General features: G+C 39.2%; 1 protein-coding gene and 1 long non-coding RNA gene across 2 annotated transcripts; both read right to left on the bottom strand.

Annotated features, from left to right (window-relative positions):
- Nucleotides 1-3,539: 3,539 nt before the first annotated feature.
- On the bottom strand, nt 3,540-6,611 carry LOC129350178 (uncharacterized). The gene is made up of 2 exons (XR_008603491.1): nt 6,440-6,611; nt 3,540-5,770 (listed from the first exon to the last, which is right to left on the bottom strand). It is a non-coding gene; the product is annotated as an uncharacterized LOC129350178 (long non-coding RNA).
- Nucleotides 6,612-7,950: 1,339 nt separating this feature from the next.
- On the bottom strand, nt 7,951-20,006 carry faxca (failed axon connections homolog, metaxin like GST domain containing a). The gene is made up of 6 exons (XM_055015850.1): nt 19,515-20,006; nt 17,133-17,268; nt 15,855-16,051; nt 14,845-15,062; nt 13,485-13,601; nt 7,951-11,818 (listed from the first exon to the last, which is right to left on the bottom strand). The coding sequence occupies exons 1-6, from the start codon at nt 19,769-19,771 to the stop codon at nt 11,520-11,522; spliced, it is 1,224 nt and encodes a 407-aa protein (XP_054871825.1). The 5' UTR covers nt 19,772-20,006; the 3' UTR covers nt 7,951-11,519.
- Nucleotides 20,007-21,179: the final 1,173 nt, after the last annotated feature.

A 21,179-nucleotide genomic window follows, 5' to 3' on the forward strand; every position in this document is an offset into this window, starting at 1 on the left:
GTTTAATATTCTTCTTGTTTAATTGTATTTTTTAAATGTTTGATTATCTAAAATATTTCACCTTTAATGTTTTAAAAAAATTGTTTAATATCATAATTACATGTTTTGTAGCTTCTGTTTAATTAGCTAATTAAATATTTTGTCTGTTTAATATAATTTAATTGTATTTAATGTTTAATTTTCTTTTTTAAAGTTTTGTGTATTAAATGTTTTTGTCCTTTGATTTAATTGCTTTTTTAAATGTAGTTTATTTCTTCAATGTTTTTTTTCTGTCAAGATTTTAACCCCAACCTTAAAAATGAAACAAACCCTTAAATCACAATGAAAATACTTCTGTTGTCACAATCATGAGTTAGTCAGTTATTCAGTTTATCAATTCAACTTTATTTGTTTAGCAGCTTTCACACAGATGAAAAAACTAAACAAGCAAAGAGAAAAAAGTATGCTAAGACTATGATTAAAACTCAGAAACAGATTTTAAAAAAGAAAAAGATTTAACATGGTAATAAAATATGTTGTGTTCAGGGGATGGAGGGAGTTTATTGAAGTCTTCTTGGGCTCACATGGGAAAGCATTTAAAATATAAACTTGATATTCAGTCTAAGGAAACTGGAAACTGCAGAGCGACAGAAGAAGCAACAATATCTCCTGTTTCCTCCTTTAATGAGTCGACTCTTCTTGTGCTTTCAGACCAAACAACTACAGACTCTTCACAACCTGCTCAAACTCTTGGTACAGGACCTCACCACACAGGTCAAGAAGGTTTCTGTCTCATTTCTACTCTGAAGCTCACCTTCTCCTGCTCAAACTACTGACAAATGTTTCTGCTGCTCTAAAGTCTGGTCTCCAGAACTTCCTAAAAACTCTCAAAGTCTCTTCTGCTGCAGGTTGCTTTGTAGAACTGTTCCAGAAAACCTCACTAAACCACATGGAGGGGCCTCAAGATAGTCGTCCAAATGAAACCGTACAAAAACCAAACTAGCACAACCTCAGAACCTCTGAGAACAGAGAATCAGGACAGGAACTCTTACCTTCTGGACAACCAACACTGATTCTCAAACAAGAATACAGAATGTGTCTGACCAAAAACCTCTAGAGACTCACTACAGCCAAGATAAAGACACAACTCAGCTGCAGCAAATCCACTAATCACTGCACACATTAACACCATGTGCTAACTGTGGCTAAAGAACCACATTTACCAAGACAACTATCCAGGACAAAGCCCTAAAACACACCAAGAAACACATTAAAGATGATTTTACTGCTGGAAGCTGCAAGCCGACGCCTAAAGAACAAACTAAATCAATGGAGCCAAACCCGGTTCAGTGGTGAAGGAAGCAGAGGAAATGTTTGTCTGCAGCTAAATAAAGCAGGAAGACACTGAGCTGCTCAGGTGTTCCTGATAACACCAAGCAGCCACCTGGACAGCCAATAGGAACACAGCTTACTGGAAGTCCAGAGGGCTGGCTTAGTGAAGGAAATTTAGTTTAAAGTTGAAGCAGAAAGTTAACAAAGAAAGTTGAAAACCACCTTCTGATCCCTGAAATCTCTGAGTTTTCACACAAAGAACACCTGAACATGTCAAACTGGTTCCATAGTAGAACCATCATTGTAAAAACGTCATAGTATGGTGTGTTGCTCAAAAAACATTAGGACCCGCTGTCTAGGGTCGCTGATGAGCAACACAAAAACAGGACAAACGTTGGTTTCCAGGGGGTTAGATGAGTATTTATTTGAAAGAGGAAGTTTACAACAACACAACATGTGAGCAGAAAAATCACAACGTCTGTCGTTAGTTCAGCTGAAAATATTAGTTTTTGTCTTTTTTATTGACCAAACTTTTCAGGAAGTAGATGAAGAATAATTAAAGCTCTCATGTAGAAGTCCAACTTATTTTGGATCCTTGTGGAGAGTTTAATCTTAGAATTTGTAAAGCTGTTGAGTTTTTAGAGTCACATGGATTGTTTTGACATTTAATAACAGAGTCCTGAAATAAAATTACAGTTGTGGATTTCTGTCATTTAGTCTGGACTAAACAAATAACAGCAGCATAAATCTCAAACATCATTATGAGGAGTCTGGATTGAGGTTTCTCACTTGATAATGATCAAAATATGAAATTTAGGTTGGTTTAAAGGAATATTCCACCTTAAATCTTTGAATGTTGACCTAAAAGGTTGGTTTCAGGAATTGTTCTACCTACAAGGTCCTCAAACATCCACCTTAAAGTGACATTCTACCAAAACTCCTTGGACATTCACCTAAAATGTTGCTTTAACCGAGTATTCCATCCAAAATCCTCAAAGAGACCTGAGGGGCTGGTTAAAAGGAATATTCCACCTAAAACCTCAAATATAGACCCCAAAGGGTGGTTTAGAAAAAAATCCTTCAATGTAGACCAAAAAAGTTAGTATGGAGGAATATTCCACCTGAAATGTAGACCTGAGAAGTTGGTTTGGAAGAATATACCATCCTAAACATCCTTAAATGTAGACTAAAAGACGGTTTGGAAGAAAATTCCATTTAAAATCCTCCAATGTAGACCTAAAAGGTGAGTTTAATGGTATATTCCACCTAAAATTCACTACTGTAGACCTTGGAGGTTGGTCTGATGGTATATTTGACCCAACATCCTTGAATATAAACTTAAAACGTTCGTTCAAAGAAATATTCCACCTAAAATCCTTCAATGTAGACCAGAAAATCTTGGTGTAAAGGAGTATTCCACCTTAAATGTAGACCTAAAGGATGGTTTGGAGTAATATTCTACTCTAAAATCTTCCAATGTAGACCTAAAAGGTTGATCTGATGGTATATTCTACCCAACATCCTGGAACATTTACCTAAAAGGTTGGTTTAATGGTATATTCCCAGAAGAACCCTTGAACATTGGGCTTAATGGTATATTCCACCCAAAATACTTGTACATATACCAAGAAGTCAGTGTAAAGGAAATGCAGACCTAATAGGATTGTTTAAAGGAATATTTAAATGATTATTTTCATTATTTAATAATCTGTTATCAGTCAGAATCCTGGTAAACTTATTTTCATCAGTTTCTTTAGTGGAAGTCACAAATAAAGGACCTCTTGGTTTTTCCCGACGTTACTGAGTCCAAAGCTGCTGTTTCAACACAGAACGTTCACATGGATCCACAAACCTCTCAGCACTAAAACACCCACAGACAGGCAGCCGGCTGGACCGAGGCTCGGCGGCGTCCTCAGACCCACGAGTCGGGGAGTCGCTGAACTTGTTGGTCCGGTTTGAAGGCCTCCGTGTGGTCCAGTAGAAGTCCACGTAGTTGGTGTTGGCTTTGAACCGCAGCGACTGGCCGCCATCAGGTGGACCGGCTCGTCCTCGTAGGACTCCTCCTGTAGCCTTGAGGGGACCACAGGAACATTCAGTAGCTGTTGGAGTTCTTCCTGTCAGGCTCGTGGTAGAACGGCTCTGAAGAATCTTGTACTTGTCTTATCTGGAACAATCTAACAGCCTAAACTGTTAACAGCAGTGTAAAGAAGCAAACACACAGGCATAGATTAGGACTCAAACTAGATTTATTTTAGAAAACAAATCAGCTTAGAGGCATTTGTTCACACATGTGGCCGAATAGGAGGCCGTCCAATCAGATTCCAGGTCTTCACTCTGTAGGCTGTTTGTTGGGTGAGACTCTTGGACCTCAATCAGCTGACGTGGATGTTTGATGGTCTTCCTCTCTAGTACCAGATGATTCATCCATGAATTCAGCAGCTACAGACTGAAATGAAGCTCATGCTGCAGTTATTGAATTCCTGTTGCAGATCAAATGTTCAGATCTCACCTTGAATGCAGCCGTCTGCTGTCTGATAGTTTTTCTCATTGTAGTCTTCAATAAAGTCTTTTTCCTCATGTCAGGATGTGGTGAGACTCTTTCTCAGTCTCTGCAGACGTCCCTCATTGTGCATCTCCAGAGAAGAAACAGAAAAACTGATCACTGCTTCAGCATCAAACGCTCTCCAGCATTGAGAGTGTTTTAGGAATTCATTCATTGTGTTGTGAACTTTGAAGGAGCAGAAACTTTACAGCTGCCAAAGATATGAGCTCCAATTCTGGATGTTTTAGGAAATGAAGTTCATCAAATGAACACTTGATTATTGCTGATAACTCTCATTAAATTACTGAAGAAATCTAACATAAAAAGCTGTAAACTCTCAGGCAGCTTTTGTTAAAGTTTGTCTATAATTCTATCATCATGTTCTGGAACCAGGACTCTGCAGAAGTTCCTTCAATCAGATACTTGTGTGTTTCTATTTAAGGCCTCAGGTTTGAACGTACAGCAGAGGATTAGAAAGGAGTGATTTTAATGTTTAAATCAGTCCAGTAAATGTTTGGAGTAAAAATGATTCAAATTTGGATTTAGATAGATTTGTGTCAAATAATATTGTAGAGTCTCACTTAAATATATCCAAATGAGTTCAGTGTATTTACATTTTATAGAATATTTGATTTCTTAATCTCAATACTGTAGAGTCTGACCCTAAATATTATAATAATGATGTCAATTTAAATAATATTTTAGTGCAGAGTCATAATCTTTAATCAGCTAAACTTACATAATAAATATCACTGTATAATCTTAACCTGAACATTCATATTATTGAGGTAAATTTACATAAATCCTGATATTCTAGAGTCTTAACTGGAATATTTGTAACATGAATCTTTTTGTATTGTGCTGATAAACAACAATAACCAGACTTAGATAATATTTATTGTCTGTGATTGTGAGACTAAATTCCTCCACATTCTGGAACTTTCCTGCAGCAGCTGTAGGAATAAATAAAAATAGAATCTGTTCATTTCCACATTATGCACATTTATTTATTCTTAATATCTCAGACTGAATGTAGCTGGCAGTAAAAACAAATTCATCTGCTGGACTGAATTTCCCAAAATGAAACATGGACAGAATTTAACACTCATGTATCCATGGCAACGCTAAAGTTTCTGCTTCTTACCAAAGTTCACAACACAAGTAAAGATTTTAATGTAAAACTTCAGGGATGACTGTTAACCATAAGTATTCTGATCAATACTTCATGCTCAATATCAGGACACATGTTACAAATCCAGCTGTTCCATTAGACTGCAGTTTTTCACAGAGAAATTAAAACATCACATTCCTCATGAAAACTAGATGGGACTTTTATTAAATAAAGTGTTGGTGAATAAACAGTGTAAAAAGTGCAAAGCAGCTCCATTAAATCAGGAGATGTGAGACTTCCACAGCATGGATCACCATCTGCTGTGTTGATTCATAGCTGAATGTCAGAATGAACTGAGATAGAAAAGCTGCTTTGAGCTGCAACATTACAGTCTGACAATCCAACACCATCACAGTTTTTATCTGGTTGTTTTGCTCCAACATGCTGTGAAGTTCAGTTTTTACCTGAATCAATACAGAGATTCTATTTCCAACCAAGACTGGAATAAAAATTAGAATGTTATGAGGTTATTAATGCAACTAAATCCTTTCAGATGGAAGGATTTACTTCTAAGTTCTAATTCAAGTTTCAGTTGGAGCTCATTGCATTCACAAAGAAAAACAGTGAAACCTTCATAGCAACATTTAATAAACCTAAAGCTTCCCTGTTGGCTCATTGGTGGAGTTTGTTACTGAGCATCTGAACCTTAAATCCAGTGAGACGACCATCTTCAGTCCAGGCCAGTCAGAGAACTTCAAGACCTTCCATCAGCTGGACCAGATGTGGCATCATCTCCCTCTGAACATCTGGATGACAGGAGAAAAGACAGAAATCAAACACAGATCACACAAATACTATTTATTCACTTTCATCATTTTATAAAAGTAGCATGAACTTTATTAAAACTTCACAACATCAGTAATGAAAGTAAATGTTTTTATCTCGTGTTGAAGCTAAATTTAAAGTGAATTTTAATGACAGTTTATCCTGAGAGGAGTGAGAATGGAGCTTTTCTTTCCTTTTTAGAATATTCACTCAAAATATTCTGTTTATTATTGGCTTTAGAAGCATTTTTCTTCACTTATTTATTTTTAGATACCTCAGTGTGTGTGAGTGAGTGAGTGAGTGAGTGAGTGAGTGAGTGAGTGAGTGAGTGAGTGAGTGAGTGAGTGAGTGAGTGAGTGAGTGAGTGAGAGTGAGTGAGTGAGTGAGTGAGTGAGTGAGTGAGTGAGTGAGTGAGTGAGTGAGTGAGTGAGTGTGTGAGTGAGTGAGTGAGTGAGTGAGTGAGTGAGTGAGTGAGTGAGTGTGTGTGTGTGTGTGTGAGTGAGTGAGTGAGTGAGTGAGTGAGTGAGTGAGTGAGTGAGTGAGTGTGTGTGTGTGTGTGTGTGTGTGTGTGTGTGTGTGTGTGTGTGTGTGTGTGTGTGTGTGTGTGTGTGTGTGTGTGTGCTGGGGTCTACAGCGGCTCTCTGGAGGACCTCGTTGTCTGGATTCTGTCCTATCAGCAGGCGACCATCTGCCCTCCTTGCAGTCCTCACACTCCTACAGGCGTCTTCTGCATTATTCATATTCCTGCACAAACACACACACACACACACACCCACACACACGCACACATGCAGACACACACACACATGCAGACACACACGGTAATCTCACCGGTTACCCTCTGGTGTGGTGTTTTTGTGCACGACGCTGTAAAAAAGCAGCCAAAGCCGTCACATATCACTCCTTTCTTCTGCTTTTATTCCTCAGAGCTCCAGCAGCAGCACAAAGAAAAGGCAGCAGCTGATCCTGGTCTGGTTGTCGTCTGGTTTAGGAGGGATTAGGAGGAGGAAGACTCACCTCCAGGTCCTCAGGTGGATCAGGTCTACCTGTAGACGTCCCTCTGGAACCTCAATTAAACATCAGACGAGTCAAAAAGACAGAAATCACTTTGGTTCTAGGTAGAACTGCAGAATCTCTAAACTAGCAGTTTGCATTTCCTGCACTGAAAATAAAAGCCCCACAGTGGAAACTCAGTGCTACAATCTTTAATCCTATGGTAGGTCCACCTTTATTTTTGGACCAAGGTATTAGGACCAATAGAAAGTTTGTATTTTGGACAAATCTGAAGTACTTTTGGATACTTTTCAATTCATATTGGACAATTTAGAGTAATTTTAGACAAACTTAGGCCTTTTTTGACAGTCTTTAATTAATTCTGGTGAGCTATTTTTAGTCTCTTCTGACATATTTTGAGTAATTCTCCATCTTGTGTTGGACAGGTTTTGGGTTTGATACATTTATAAGTCATTTTGGGCATTTTCTGGTGTTCACTCTTTTGTATAAACTCTGTGTGAATTTTTTCACTTCCTCTGTTTGGTTCTTTTCCATGAGGAGCCATGATGCAGACATAGATAGATCCAGTCCATAGGTCCACAACTGAGAAGGTTCTGCTGTTCACAGCTCAGTTTAGAACCAAGTTCAAACTGATTTTGAACACATTTTTACTCATTTTGAACCAGTTTTGATTTATTTTGGACAATTTTGAGTAAGTCTGGAGAAATTTTAGTAATCTGGGACAATTTTTCAACCCCATTTGACAAATTTCGAGTTGTTTTGCATCAATTTTGAGAAGTTCTTGGCATTTTTAGCTAGTGATAGACAGGTTTGGAGTCAGCTTTGACCAGTTTTAAGTTATTTTGGACATTCTGGTGTTCACTTTGTTCTTGTGTATAAACTCTCTGTGAGTTTCAACTTCTTCTGTTCACTTCTTTTCCATGGGGCTATGATGCAGACATAGATAGACACAGTTCAAAGGTCCAGAACTGAGAAAGTTCTGCAGTTCACAGCTCATTTTAGAACCATTTTCATGTAGTTAGACTCATCAATACAGCTTAGACATAAGAGAGGTGATGTGTCATTTGAGATTTTAGTGATTTTTCACAGAGGTTTCCTCACTTCTGTTGCACATCTCAACAGTAAACAAAGCAGACAATAACCGAAGCAGAGGAAAATATCACAGCTATATTTAATGAAATATTACCAGTAATCCATTGTCATACAGCCTTTTATTTCTAGTTATGATACATTCAGAAGATTCTTTTTTAAACCATTTTTTCTTTTAGGTCATAATTAATTTATTAACGGCTCTCTTATTTACAGTCCGATGAGTTTCCACAAGTGTTTCATCAAACACGACACCAAGAGACGATGGTTTCTACAGTCTACAAGCTGAAATCATGACGGGAAGGTGGAGACCAGGACCAAGACCTCCAACCTTCAGATGCCGAGGAACACTGAGACAGATGGCGGACGCCGATTGGGAAAAAAAGGACTTTTGCAGTTTTTTTTTTTGTCCTGCAATGTGTGAACTTTAAAGAGAGAAGTGACTCCGACCGTCAGCCGATCGGGTCAGTTTGGTATTTTAGCTTCAACTGAACATGAAGCACTGCAGAGGAATGGTTCCTTCCTCTTTGAGAAGAAGGCAGATTTTGCAGCAAAAAACACGACGATGACGGTATGATTTTCCAACATTTACCCCAAAACGTGGATGCACATGCAGTTACAGCGATGAAAACACGCACAAGTCTGAAGAGAATCTACAGTATTGCACCAATACACAGGTCAATAAATCAGTTCAGCCGTAGAGAACAAAAATGTAAACGTGAAGAAAAGTGCAAAACAATGAACGATATTTTCAGAATTCAAGCACATCAACCATTGAAATCAATAAATAAATGAATATATGTAAAAACAGAAGTCATCTGCTGGCACTGGTTCAAAGTAAACTGTTTCCATAAGGCTAAATCTGACCGTCGATGAGAGAAGGCAGAGAGCATGCAGGCGAGGGAGGTTAAGACACCAAACGTTCAGTTCGAGTTTTCACTTTAAAGGCTCCGTTCAGGCTTTTTTTCTTCCAGTCCAGCATGTTGATGATAATAATGTGTTAAGTAGGAGCCAAACTGACCAAAAAACATCATTAATTTGTCTTAAATTCATTAGCAAAGCCATCATCAAAGGCATCATCATGTCAGATTTTATAAACTTATTCTGCATCCTTTTTCTGCTACATGCTAATGCTACAGGTTTAGGTTCCACACATGTGCAGCGTCTTCACAAACAGAGCCAAACTGATGCATTTCTCAGACAAACGTTGACATTTCAAAGCATAAAATGTCCCAAAAACACCTTAAAGAAACATTTTTGATTTGATAATTTGGTTAAAGGGACATTTTACAATGAGAAAATAGTTGCCAGAGCTTGGGTTAGGTTTTGGGTTCGGCCCAGCACCCCGTAGGAATAGGGCTGGGGTAAGGGTTGGAATTAAGAGTTAGGGGAATGATCAAGAGTTAGGGTTGGGGTTAAGTGTTTGGGTTAGCATCACAAGTGTTGGCAAAGTCTAGATACTTTAGAAGTAATCTCCAACATATTTTTTGCATTTTTCTATGAAAGGTTCTTGTAACTTACTGGATGATATCCATTATATACACAGAACTAATAGTTGTTTAGGGCCTGGTCACACCAGTGTTTAAATGGTAAAACTTTGAGTCACTTTGGACAATTTTAAGTCATGTTGGATGACTTTCAAGTCATTTTAGACAATTATGAGTCAATCTGATCAAGTTTTTGGTCATTGTTAACAAACTTCAAGCCATTTGGATAAATTTAAGTCAATTTAGACTGATTTTATGTAATTTTGTGATTTTTTTTAGGGTATTTGGACCAATTTTAGGAAAATTTCCAGTAATTAGGGTTAGGGTTTTAGATGTGTTTTAGGTTATTTTTGACAGAGAACTAGTCATTTTAAGGAAGTTTTAACTTATTCTGGACAATTTTAGGTCATTTTGGTTGAGTTTTAGGGTTTTACTGACCATCTAAGCGTGAAACTCTCTACATGAGGTGTTTGAATATCTTAATCTGATCTGTAGCTCAGTGAGTTAAGGGCTTATTTTGGAGCTGCAGGTTGCTGGTTCAAGACCAGACCCTTCTTAAATTTAGGGGGCAGTGGTGGTGCAATGGTTAAGTTTCTGGACTACTGATCTGAAGGTCAGTATTTTATTCCTCTTTCTGGAATCATATAAATCTGAGTCAGTTCTTATCATTTCAATATAAACTAACCAGGTTAAAATGATTTAATATGCTTCTAATCTAGCTTTTTAGCTAATAAGACTAGCATGGAGACAATGCATTTAGTTCATCTACAGCTAACATGCAGATTTTTGTTTATGTTTTTAGTCCCTGTAGCTTTAGTTTTGTCATTTTGTCTCCAAACTTTTACGTAAAAACATGAGTGATCAGGCCTTTAAATAAATAATACTTCAGTTTAAATAATCAGTCTGACTCTGTAATATGATTTAACTGCACCACAAACAAGAAGCAGCATCGATAAAACCACCGTTTCCACCTGAACGCTGAAACCTCCGTCGGTATTTATGTGGGCGAAGCCTCGTTTAAACACAGAAACATAAATATTCTACTCATCAGCAGCCTGAACACACAAAACGTTGTCGGTTCGTGCATTTGCTGAGCGACAAACACACAAAGAACCTGCATCCTTCCATCATCAGCTGCTGCAGTGCAGCGTTAAAACCAGACAGAGTTGACCTGCTCTCTTATTGCTTTCACTAAAAAAAAACTAAAATCCTTCGTTAAACATCCACTGGCTACATCTTCCTGTTTGTCCAGAGGCACCGACAAACAAACAGGCAAGCTAAGAAACAACTTTATCTAAAGTGTAAAGGGACTTTTTTTTTTTTTAACGGGCACGTACCAGCCATGCACTAAATATCTGTTCAGTCTGTGATTGTTCGACTCGCTCTCAACGCTCGAATTAACGCAATTTGATCTCAAGCTACAAACACAGGAGCCTCATTACTCTAAGATGTGGGGAGTCTTTTTTAAATTTTTGGCAAAATAATCATCTCAATGAGACAAAAAGATAGTTTTAAAAGTGCTAGTATTTAAATTTCACTACCTAAATATGGGCAGCAGGCATTACTGTAACGTCCCCGTCGTGTAAACGGATGGTGGCGGATCATGGAGACTAATACATGGCAGACTGAATCCAACACCTACAGTATTTACACCGTATGACAAAGGAGATATACTTCCATTCTATCTATACTATTTATACTCGTATATTTATATGTAATCAAATATTCTATCTGCTAAATCTGAGAAATCAGATCGTATATTTACACCGAGTCGCATTCATGGATTGCATGAATCTTGCCAGGGCTTGAAACACACACTGGTGATGCGAGTCGCTACGACAGACAACGGAGGGGCGTGCACAAACGTGGTTGCCATGGCTACAGGTAGCGGGCACGGCAACAGGTAGAAGGTTGTGACTGCAGATGACGACGTGGAGGAGTTTCTCAGCCACGGCGTCATGTACTCCTGGAGTTTTTTCTGCAACTTTCTCGACTTTCCTCCACCGCAGTTTTCGGGTTTAAGCCTCTGAAACGCCACAAACCGGTTGGTTCCTGCTCTGAGAGGTAGGGGGCGCAATGTGCAGAAGGACGAGTCGCCCTCCGATGGTGTGTTTACCGACTACTAAGTGCGAGTGTGTCGTCAACACTTGAGCTGGTCTGAGTCAGAGCACTCCGTGTCCATGTCGGAGTCGTACAGCGAGTGGCCCGTCGGGTCGCTGTCGGGCGACGGCGGGTCTTGGGGCGTCGGCGAAGTGTGTGAGTGGGTGTCGTCATGGAAGGTGTCGGTCCGGGAGTACAGGCCCAGGTCGGGGAGTTTGGACGCCGAGTCGACGCTCTCCGTGGTGTCGGTGTAGCGGAAGTCCTCCAGGTCCACGAACCACTCGGGCCAGAACCGCCGGCGGATGCGCTCGCAGTACATGGCCAGGTTGATGAGCTCACCTGGGAGGGATGGAAACATGAGTATAGTCCCATAGTCCCATAAAAATATTCACTCAGTTTGGTAGTTTACACTTCAACTGTTTTTTTAACATTGAATCATAGCCAATGTAATTTAGATTTCTATCCCCACTGTGAAGCATGGTGGAGGCAGCATCATGATGTGAAGCATGGTGGTGGCAGCATCATGATGTGAAACACGGTGGTGGCAGCATCATGATGTGAAGCACGGTGGTGGCAGCATCATGATGTGAAGCACGGTGGTGGAAGCATCATGATGTGAAGCACGGTGGTGGCAGCATCATGATGTGAAGCACGGTGGAGGCAGCATCATGATGTGAAGCACGGTGGTGGCAGCATCATGATGTGAAGCACGGTGGTGGCAGCATCATGATGTGAAGCACGGTGGTGGCAGCATCATGACTTGAAGCATGGTGGTGGCAGCATCATGATGTGAAGCACGGTGGTGGCAGCATCATGATGTGAAGCACGGTGGTGGAAGCATCATGATGTGAAGCATGGTGGTGGCAGCATCATGATGTGAAGCACGGTGGTGGCAGCATCATGATGTGAAGCATGTTGGTGGCAGCATCATGATGTGAAGCATGGTGGAGGCAGCATCATGATGTGAAGGATGGTGGTGGTAGCATCATGATGTGAAGGATGGTGGTGGTAGCATCATGATGTGAAGGATGGTGGAGGCAGCATCATGATGTGAAGGATGGTGGTGGCAGCATCATGATGTGAAGCATGGTGGAGGCAGCATCATGATGTGAAGGATGGTGGTGGCAGCATCATGATGTGAAGCATGGAGGTGGTAGCATCATGATGTGAAGCATGGTGGAGGCAGCATCATGATGTGAAGGATGGTGGTGGTAGCATCATGATGTGAAGCATGGTGGTGGCAGCATCATGATGTGAAGCATGGTGGAGGCAGCATCATGATGTGAAGGATGGTGGTGGTAGCATCATGATGTGAAGCATGGAGGTGGTAGTATCATGATGTGAAGCATGGTGGTGGCAGCATCATGATGTGAAGCATGGCGGTGGTAGCATCATGATGTGAAGCATGGAGGTGGTAGTATCATGATGCGAAGCATGGTGGTGGCAGCATCATGATGTGAAGCATGGTGGTGGTAGCATCATGATGTGAAGCATGGAGGTGGTAGTATCATGATGTGAAGCACGGTGGTGGCAGCATCATGCAGGGAATCATGGTCAATCTAATTAGTCTTTTTCAGTGTAGACTGTTTCTAGATAACAATTAAAGTGACATAAATACTAAAAAGGGCAGAGAAAGTTCAGTTTCTCTGTGATTTAGGATGTTCAGGATTTTTCTCAGCAAAAATCTGAATCAGTTCTATTGCAAAGGATGATAATAATAATAGTCGTATTTATAAAGACAGTGTACTGATCAGACTATACAATAAAAGTAATGAGTCTGTATTACGTTATTTTGGAGAAATTTCTGCATTTTCCTGTAATTTCAGACCGTTTGACAAACAGAAACATCTGTAATGCTTCAGTAAATTAACCCCCAAATAACAAAACTGGTCAAAAAATGGAAATATTTTACTTTTATGGTATTTTTGGAGCTTTTGTTTTTCCTCTAGCGCTGGTTAAAACCCTCGATAGTGAAGCTTTCAGATGGCGTTTGAGGTAAACTGACCTTTGATGAGCTGCTCTGGTCGTGATCCCGGCAGCGTCCACATGGCTGGAGCCAGATGACTGAACACTGCAGCGTCCACCGTGGAAAGCTTCGAGCCCATCAGGTATTTTTTATCACCTTCAGCAGCAAACACAAGAAACAGAAACGTCAAATAAATCACAGAAAATCTCCTGCAGGACCCAGGTTGACCACTAGAGGTCAGTGTTCTTTTATTATTATTAAAACATGAAAATAACTAATAAACACTTGATTAAAGTATAGACATATAATAAAATGATGAAAAATAGACTAAAAAATTAAAAAGACAAAAAAGGAAAATACAATTGCAAAAACTAGATTAAAAAGATTAAAAATAAAAGAGACACAAGGATAAATGAATAAAAACTAGATAAAATTAAACTAAAAAAAACATAAGATTGAATTTTAAAAAACTACATAAAAAGGATTAATAATAATAAAATAAGAAAAATTAGATTAAAAATGTTTCATGGGGGGCAAATCAGAGAACAATTTTAAAAAATCAATAAAAAAGTAAAATATTAAAATATGAAAACAAAATTGAAAACATTGAATAAAACCATTAAAAAGACAAAACATGAGAATCAGTATAGAAAATTAGATAAAATAATAAAAAACAGAATTAAATCAAACACAGCAAATGAGTAAATTAATAACAACTATGACACGAGAGAATAAAACATAAAAAACTAGATTAATAAAATAATTAAAAAGGTTAGAATAAACCAGTGAGAAAACAGATAAAAAGGATTAAAAAGACTAAACATGAAAAATAAGAAGAGAGCAATTTTTTAAAAATCTATTAAAAAAGTTTTAAAAAAGACAAAATATGAAAACTAAATTAAAAAATTACATTAAAAACATTAAAATGACAAAACATGAAAAAAAATTCTTAAACAAAAAACATAATTAAATCAAAAATACAGCATAAAAATGGACTAGGATAAAAACTTAAAGAAAAAAGTGTAACAACATAAAAACTACAAAATAAATATTCTAAAACCTTCATATTATAATTATTATTACTAATAATCGTCAGATCACGTGATCACCCAGCAGTGTGGCCAGCATTCTCATGTTTATAATATTATTATTATTATTATTATTATTATTATTATTATTATTATTATTATTATTATTATTATTATTATTATTGTTGTTAATATTAATAATAATATAATTATTAATAATAATAATCCTCACCCAGCAGCGTGGCCAGCATTCTCATGTTCATATTATTATTATTATTATTATTATTATTATTATTATTATTATTAATATTATTATTATTATTATTATTAATATTATTATTAATATAATTATTAATAATAATAATCCTCACCCAGCAGCGTGGCCAGCGTTCTCATGTCTTTCTCCATCAGGGCGTAAACCTCGTCCTTAGAGAACCGTCCAATCCCGTGTCCGTACATTTCCCGCTTCACGATCCCGCCGGTCAGGTGACTCAGGATCCACCTGAGCAGGTCGCTCAGCGGTCCGCTCACCGACAGCATCTTCTGGGTTTCCTCCAGGTTGTCCACCCACTGGCAGTATGCCACCGTCCTTGAACACACCACCAGGGATTTACAGAGAAACGAACAGTAACGATGATTAACTAACCACTCAGAAGGAAGCTGCAATGATTAACCATTATTCACCAACTAGTTTTTATCATCAATTCATCAGTTTAGCTCATTTTTCTTTGGAAAAAAAGTCTAACTACTCAGATCTTCTATTTTCTGTCCATCTCTGACAGTAAACTGAATATTTTTATTGTTGTGGCCAAATAAAGACAGTTTATGGATATTTTCACCACACAGTGAAAAAAATGGGGTGATTTTAATGAAATACAATAAATCACAATAAGCCCACATTTTGGTTAATATTGTTCAGCGTGAGTTAAAAAAATCTGTCTGTTTTGACAGTTTCGTGCTGATACACTGTAGAATTTTGTAGATTTGAGTCGTGCTGCATTTATTTTGTGGAAACACTGCCTGCAGTTCAACCTGAAAACTTGTGTTTACTGAATCTGATGCAAACACGGTATTTTTGGAACTTTGTGGTAAAATAAAATGGTTCAAAAATGACAATTTTAAGCTCAGATATGGTTAATTTTCCAAACGTGATGCATTCAAAGACCACCTGAAAGTTGGAAATTTGACTATTCATTCTATTTTTGAAAGTGGAAAGAGTTTACAATTAAACAGAAAATAAAGCAGATATGGTGTAAACTGACTGACAAAACACATATTTAGGCATAAATGCAGCAGCAAACCTCTTTCTGTTTCGTTCTAGCACCGTCTCCATGCCCTCCTCCTACTCCAACATAAACCCAGTAAAACCAGCGCTCCTCACCAGTAGAAGTGCTCCTCCACCATCTTGGTGACGGCTCTGGACACGGCCTTCTCCTGCGGCGTCAGGCTCTTGTTGAGGCTCACGCCCAGACGCTCCTCCAGGAAGTCAATGATGAACTCGGAGCCAAACACCTGCTCCTGGTTGTACTCGATCCACGGCATCTTCCCCTGAGGCGACAGCTTCCCATCAAAGTAGTTCTGGAGGAGGAGGTGTGGAGGAGGAAGAGGAGGAGGAGGAGGAGGAGAGGAGGAAGAGGAGGAGGAGGAGGAGGAGGAGGAGGAGGAGGAGGAGGAGGGGGAGGAGGAGAGGAGGAAGAGGAGGAGGAGTAGAGGAGGAAGAGGAGGAGGAGGAGGAGGAGAGGAGGAAGAGGAGGAGGAGGAGGAGGAGGGGAGGAAGAGGAGGGGGAGGAAGAGGAGGAGGAGGAGGAGGGGGAGGAGGAGAGGAGGAAGAGGAGGAGGAGTAGAGGAGGAAGAGGAGGAGGAGGAGGAGGAGAGGAGGAAGAGGAGGAGGAGTAGAGGAGGAAGAGGAGGAGGAGGAGGAAGAGGAGGAGGAAGAGGAGGAAGAGGAGGAGGAGAGGAGGTATAGAGGAGGAAGAGGAGGAGGAGGAGGAGAGGAGGAAGAGGAGGAGGAGGAGGAAGAGGAGGAAGAGGAGGAGGAGGAGGAGGAAGAGGAGGAATAGGAGGTATAGAGGAGGAGGAGGAGGAGGAGGAGGAAGAGGAGGAGGAGGAGGAGGTGTAGGGGAGGAAGAGGAGGAGGAGGGGGAAGAGGAGGAGGAGGGGGAGGAGGAAGAAGAGGAGGAGGAGGGGGAGGGGGAGGAGGAGGAGAGGAGGAAGAGGAGGAGGAGGAGGAAGAGGAGGAAGAGGAGGAGGAGGAGGAGGAAGAGGAGGAATAGGAGGTATAGAGGAGGAGGAGGAGGAGGAGGAGGAAGAGGAGGAGGAGGAGGAGGTGTAGGGGAGGAAGAGGAGGAGGAGGGGGAAGAGGAGGAGGAGGGGGAGGAGGAAGAAGAGGAGGAGGAGGGGGAGGGGGAGGAGGAGGAGGAGGAGGAAGAGGAGGAGGAAGAGGAAGAACAGGAGGTGGAGGAGGAGGAAGAAGAGGAGGAGGAGGAAGAGGAGGAGGAGGAAGAAGAGGAGGAGGAGGAGGAGGAGGTGGTGTAGGGGAGGAAGAGGAGGTGTAGAGGAGGAGGAGGAGGAGAGGAGGTATAGAGGAGGTATAGAGGAGGAGGTGAAACCAGCAGCAGCTACAGGAGCTGACAAACCACCAGAGGAGGCGTCATCCTACCTGGTAGGGCAGGTCCACCATACGGAGGTAGGTCTCCATCTTAAGGCAGAACGGGGACAACGATGGAGCTCCAGATTTAGGTCTGGAGAACTGGTGGAGGATGATGGCGTCTTTAGAGTCCAGCTCTTCCTCCTTCCTGTGGAGCAAAGAGTCCCAATCAGAGAAATTCATGGAAAACCTACAACAATAAACATTTAGTTTTAGGTTTCTGGTTCAGTTTGGGCATCTCGTTTCCCCTGATTCACCTGCAGCGTGCAAAAATCTGTTAAATGCAAAAAACACAATGCCAGAATTTAAATTACAGCCCTCCTCCTCCTTCAAAATAAGAGTCAGCAAGCATTTGTGGCTTAACGGGATTCAAAGTCGACTTCCACTCAAGTGAAACGTTCCCACTGTTCCACCACATCCTGCCGTTAAAGACGACTTTGTTGCTCTTCACTGTCTTTTATTCAGTGAAACGCCTGTGATTTTCTACATAAAAATGATCAAAAAGACACAATACGAGAATAGAACCCTTAAAAAATATTGAATTTTTGACAAAAATAGAATAAAAAAATACAATCAAGTAATTAAATAGTTGTCTGAAATGATTCAAATGAGGAAACGTGAAAATGTGAGAAGAAAACAATAAAAACTGGATAAAAATAAATAACAAAAAAATACAATAAAATAATAAAACCTTGATAAAAAATATTAAAAGAGATAAACATAGAATAAAATGTAATTACATAAAAACTATAAAATGAACTGGACTTTGTTGTTCTTTAGTCTGTCTCATCTGACCAATAAAAAGTCCTGTGGCTGGCTAAAATCTTCCATCACAGGCTAAAATATGAGAATAAAGTAATAAAAATTAGATTTAAAAGATGATAAAAAGAAAACATGAAAATGAAATAATAAAAATATTATTCTAAAAAATGTATAAAGAGAAAACATGAAAATAAAATAATAAAATATTATTTAAAAAATATTATAGAGAAAACACGAAAATAAAATTCAAATATGATTAAAAGATTCTAAAGAGAAAACATGAGAATAAAGTAATAAAAGAGAAAACATGAGAAAAAGTAATAAAAGGGAAAACAAGAAAAAATAACAAAAATATATGATAAAAAGAAGAATGTAAGGAGAAAACATGAGAATAAAATAATCAAAATAATATTTAAAAAATATTCAAAAGAAAAAATATGAGAATAAAAATGACAAAAATATTATTTTACAAAGACTACAAAGAGAAAACATCAGAATAAAATAAATATATTGTTTAAAAAGACCATAAAGAAAAAGCATGAGAATAAAATAGTAAAAATATTATTTAAAAAGATTATAAAGCAAAAACATGAAAATAAAATAACAAAAATATGTTAAAAAAGATTATAAAGAGAAAATGTGAGAATAAAATAATAAAATATTATCTTAAAAATATGAGAATAAAATAAAAACTAGATTTTAAAATAAAAATATTATTTAAAAAAGATAATAAAGAGAAAATATGACAATAAAATGACAAAAATATTTAAAAATATGAGAATAAAATAAAAAAATAGATTTCAAAATAATAAAATTATTATTTAGAAAAACATTATAAAGAGAAAACATGACAATAAAACAATAATAATAATATTCTAAAAATATGTAGAGAAAACATGAGAATAAAATAATAAAAACATTATTTAACAAAGATTATAAAGAGAAAACATTATTTTAAAGATTTTCGAGGCACTTTTTCCACTATTTTCTGCAGCTTTCTGCACACATTTTGTCACTTCCTCCACTACATTTATGGTTGATTGTTGTTTAAGGAGCTAAAGCACCTTAAAAATCACAGAAATTAGCTTTAAAAGACCCAAAAGGCTCCATCTAAAGCTGACTGCTTCCTGTTTTGCTCTCAGAAGGAGGCCTGACTGCAGGTAACCCGACAGGACAGCAGACTGCTGCGAATCAGTAATCAATAATACTGATGAGTCGCATCTATCCGGCTGCAGGAGTAAATAATGTGCTGTTTTTCTGAGTGTTTGCATCAGCAGCTGTCCCCTCCACCTCCTCCATCCTGCAGCTAAACTCCTCTAAACTCAGCCTGACGTCCTTGAAGCAAAGTGACCTCCAGAGGTGGAGGGCAGCGGAGACGCAACAACCCCCGAGAAAAAGCCTCTGTAGCCGGGGAGACTGCTCATCTGCAGCCGCCCGGGTCACCCCTCCACCGGGATGGAGGTCTACGGAGGAGGGGGTTCCGTTACATCACTGCCACCCCCTCACGACTCCTCCGCCCCGCCCCGCCCCGCATTAAGTAACACCGACACATGCACATCCTCCGCGGCTCGTCCTGCCTCCCTGCCCCGGGGCCCGGAGGCCCGCCAACCGGCCTGGGGCCTCCTCCGGTACCTGATGGCCAGCAGTTCGTGCAGCAGATAGGCGGCGGCGGCCAGCAGAGCCCCCCCGGTCAGATACAGCGTCTTCCTCCACCAGGAGTCCGAGCCCAGGGCGGACATGACGCCGCCGCAGTCCTGCAGCGGACAGGCGACGATGCAGCCGAACAGAAGCCGCTCATCGGAGCCCGGCAGGCCGGAGGAGGAGCTCTGGTTCTGGCCGAGATCAACCGCACAGGACCGCAACCAGGCGAACCCGACGCGCCAGTACATGCTCTCTGTTTGCGGCCGCTGTCCGCCTCTCTCCGGCTGCTCGGGGCTTCATCAGCGGGGGCTTCATGGGTGCGGGACGCGGCGGCGGCAGCGGCGGCGGGGCGACTGGACCAGAACCGGCCGGCTGGACTCGAGCATCCCGCCCGGAGCTCCGTGTCCCCGCAGCGGGGTGGACATCCTCGGAAGCCCGCTGAGGCTCTGGGCTGGATCAGCGGCTTCTCTGTCAGAATGAATCAGTCCAGTTACTGCAGGAAACCAACGGGGCTTCCGCTCTGACCCTTCACAATAAAAGCACAGGTTGCACAACATTCCTGGTAAAAATAAAACTGCAAAGGAAAATACAAAGATAAATACTATAATTTCTTATTGCCTTGATGTCCTATTTATAAGTAGTATTTTTTAGTAAGTATTAATAAGTATTTTATTAATATATAAAAAAATCCAAAGAAACATAAAGAAACATATCCAATTTCTTTTAAACTTTAAAATAATCCAAATATTTAATAAATAAGCCAGCAGCTCAAGATTCCTTATTCATAATTTGTAATACATGTATAAAAAGCCAATTCTATGGAAAAAAAATGTGCAGAAAAAAAATTATTTGGTGGAGCCATTAATAACTCAGATCCATGCTGCTGTTTAGAAAAAATATCAGATTATATTTTAAAAAAGTCAAAAAGATATAGAAAATAGCAAAATAATTTTTTAAAATGCTAAATTATACAAACATTTTTTATTGATATATACAAATTTCAAAGAAACATAAGAGAGTTACCCAATTTCTTTTAAATTATCCAGGAATCCAAATATTTAATAAAGAAGCCAGGAAAAAAGCCAATTCTATGGTGAAAAAAAATGGGGTAAAAATCATTATTGGTGGAGTCATTAATAACTCAAATGTATCAACACACTGCTGTTTGGAGAAAAATTAATTATATATATATCAACAAAAACACTGTTTACAACAAAAAAGACAGAAAAACATCAAAAACATTTTTAAAAGTCATAAAACAATTGTATAAAATTTGTAAAAAAAACTACATAAGAAAATGATCTAATTTCTATTTAACTCTCAAACATCCCAAATATTTGATAAATAAACCACCAGCTGAAAACCGCTGATTTTCTATCAATTTTAAAGCTTCTTATATTTCCATTGTGTCACATCTGCATCCTAAAACCTCTCGTAAACATGTAGTAGGGTGGAAAATACAGTATTTCTTTCTTAAATGTAGTAGAGTGGAATTAAAAAGTAGCATGTAAATATTCCAGTAAATTACTAGTACCTTAATACTGCACTTCAGCCCAGTACTTCAGTAAGTACTGACCTGTATGTGTGCAGTTTTCTAACTGGGTGTTTTATTTTGAAGGAGACATTGAGCGGTGTGTCGTGTTCCTGCCTGTGAAC

The sequence above is a fragment of the Amphiprion ocellaris genome, chromosome 12, assembly GCF_022539595.1.
Source record: "Amphiprion ocellaris isolate individual 3 ecotype Okinawa chromosome 12, ASM2253959v1, whole genome shotgun sequence".
In the NCBI taxonomy this organism is placed as follows: domain Eukaryota; kingdom Metazoa; phylum Chordata; class Actinopteri; family Pomacentridae; genus Amphiprion; species Amphiprion ocellaris.

Coding starts and splice junctions, on each gene's coding strand:
- faxca (XM_055015850.1), bottom strand. CDS start 19,771: ATGTACTGGCGCGTCGGGTTCGCCTGGTTGCGGTCCTGTGCGGTTGAT. Junction 15,063..15,854: donor GTGGAGGAGCACTTCTACTG/GTGAGGAGCGCT, acceptor GGTGTGTTCAAG/GACGGTGGCATACTGCCAGT. Junction 13,602..14,844: donor AACGCTGGCCACGCTGCTGG/GTGAGGATTATT, acceptor TTGCTGCTGAAG/GTGATAAAAAATACCTGATG.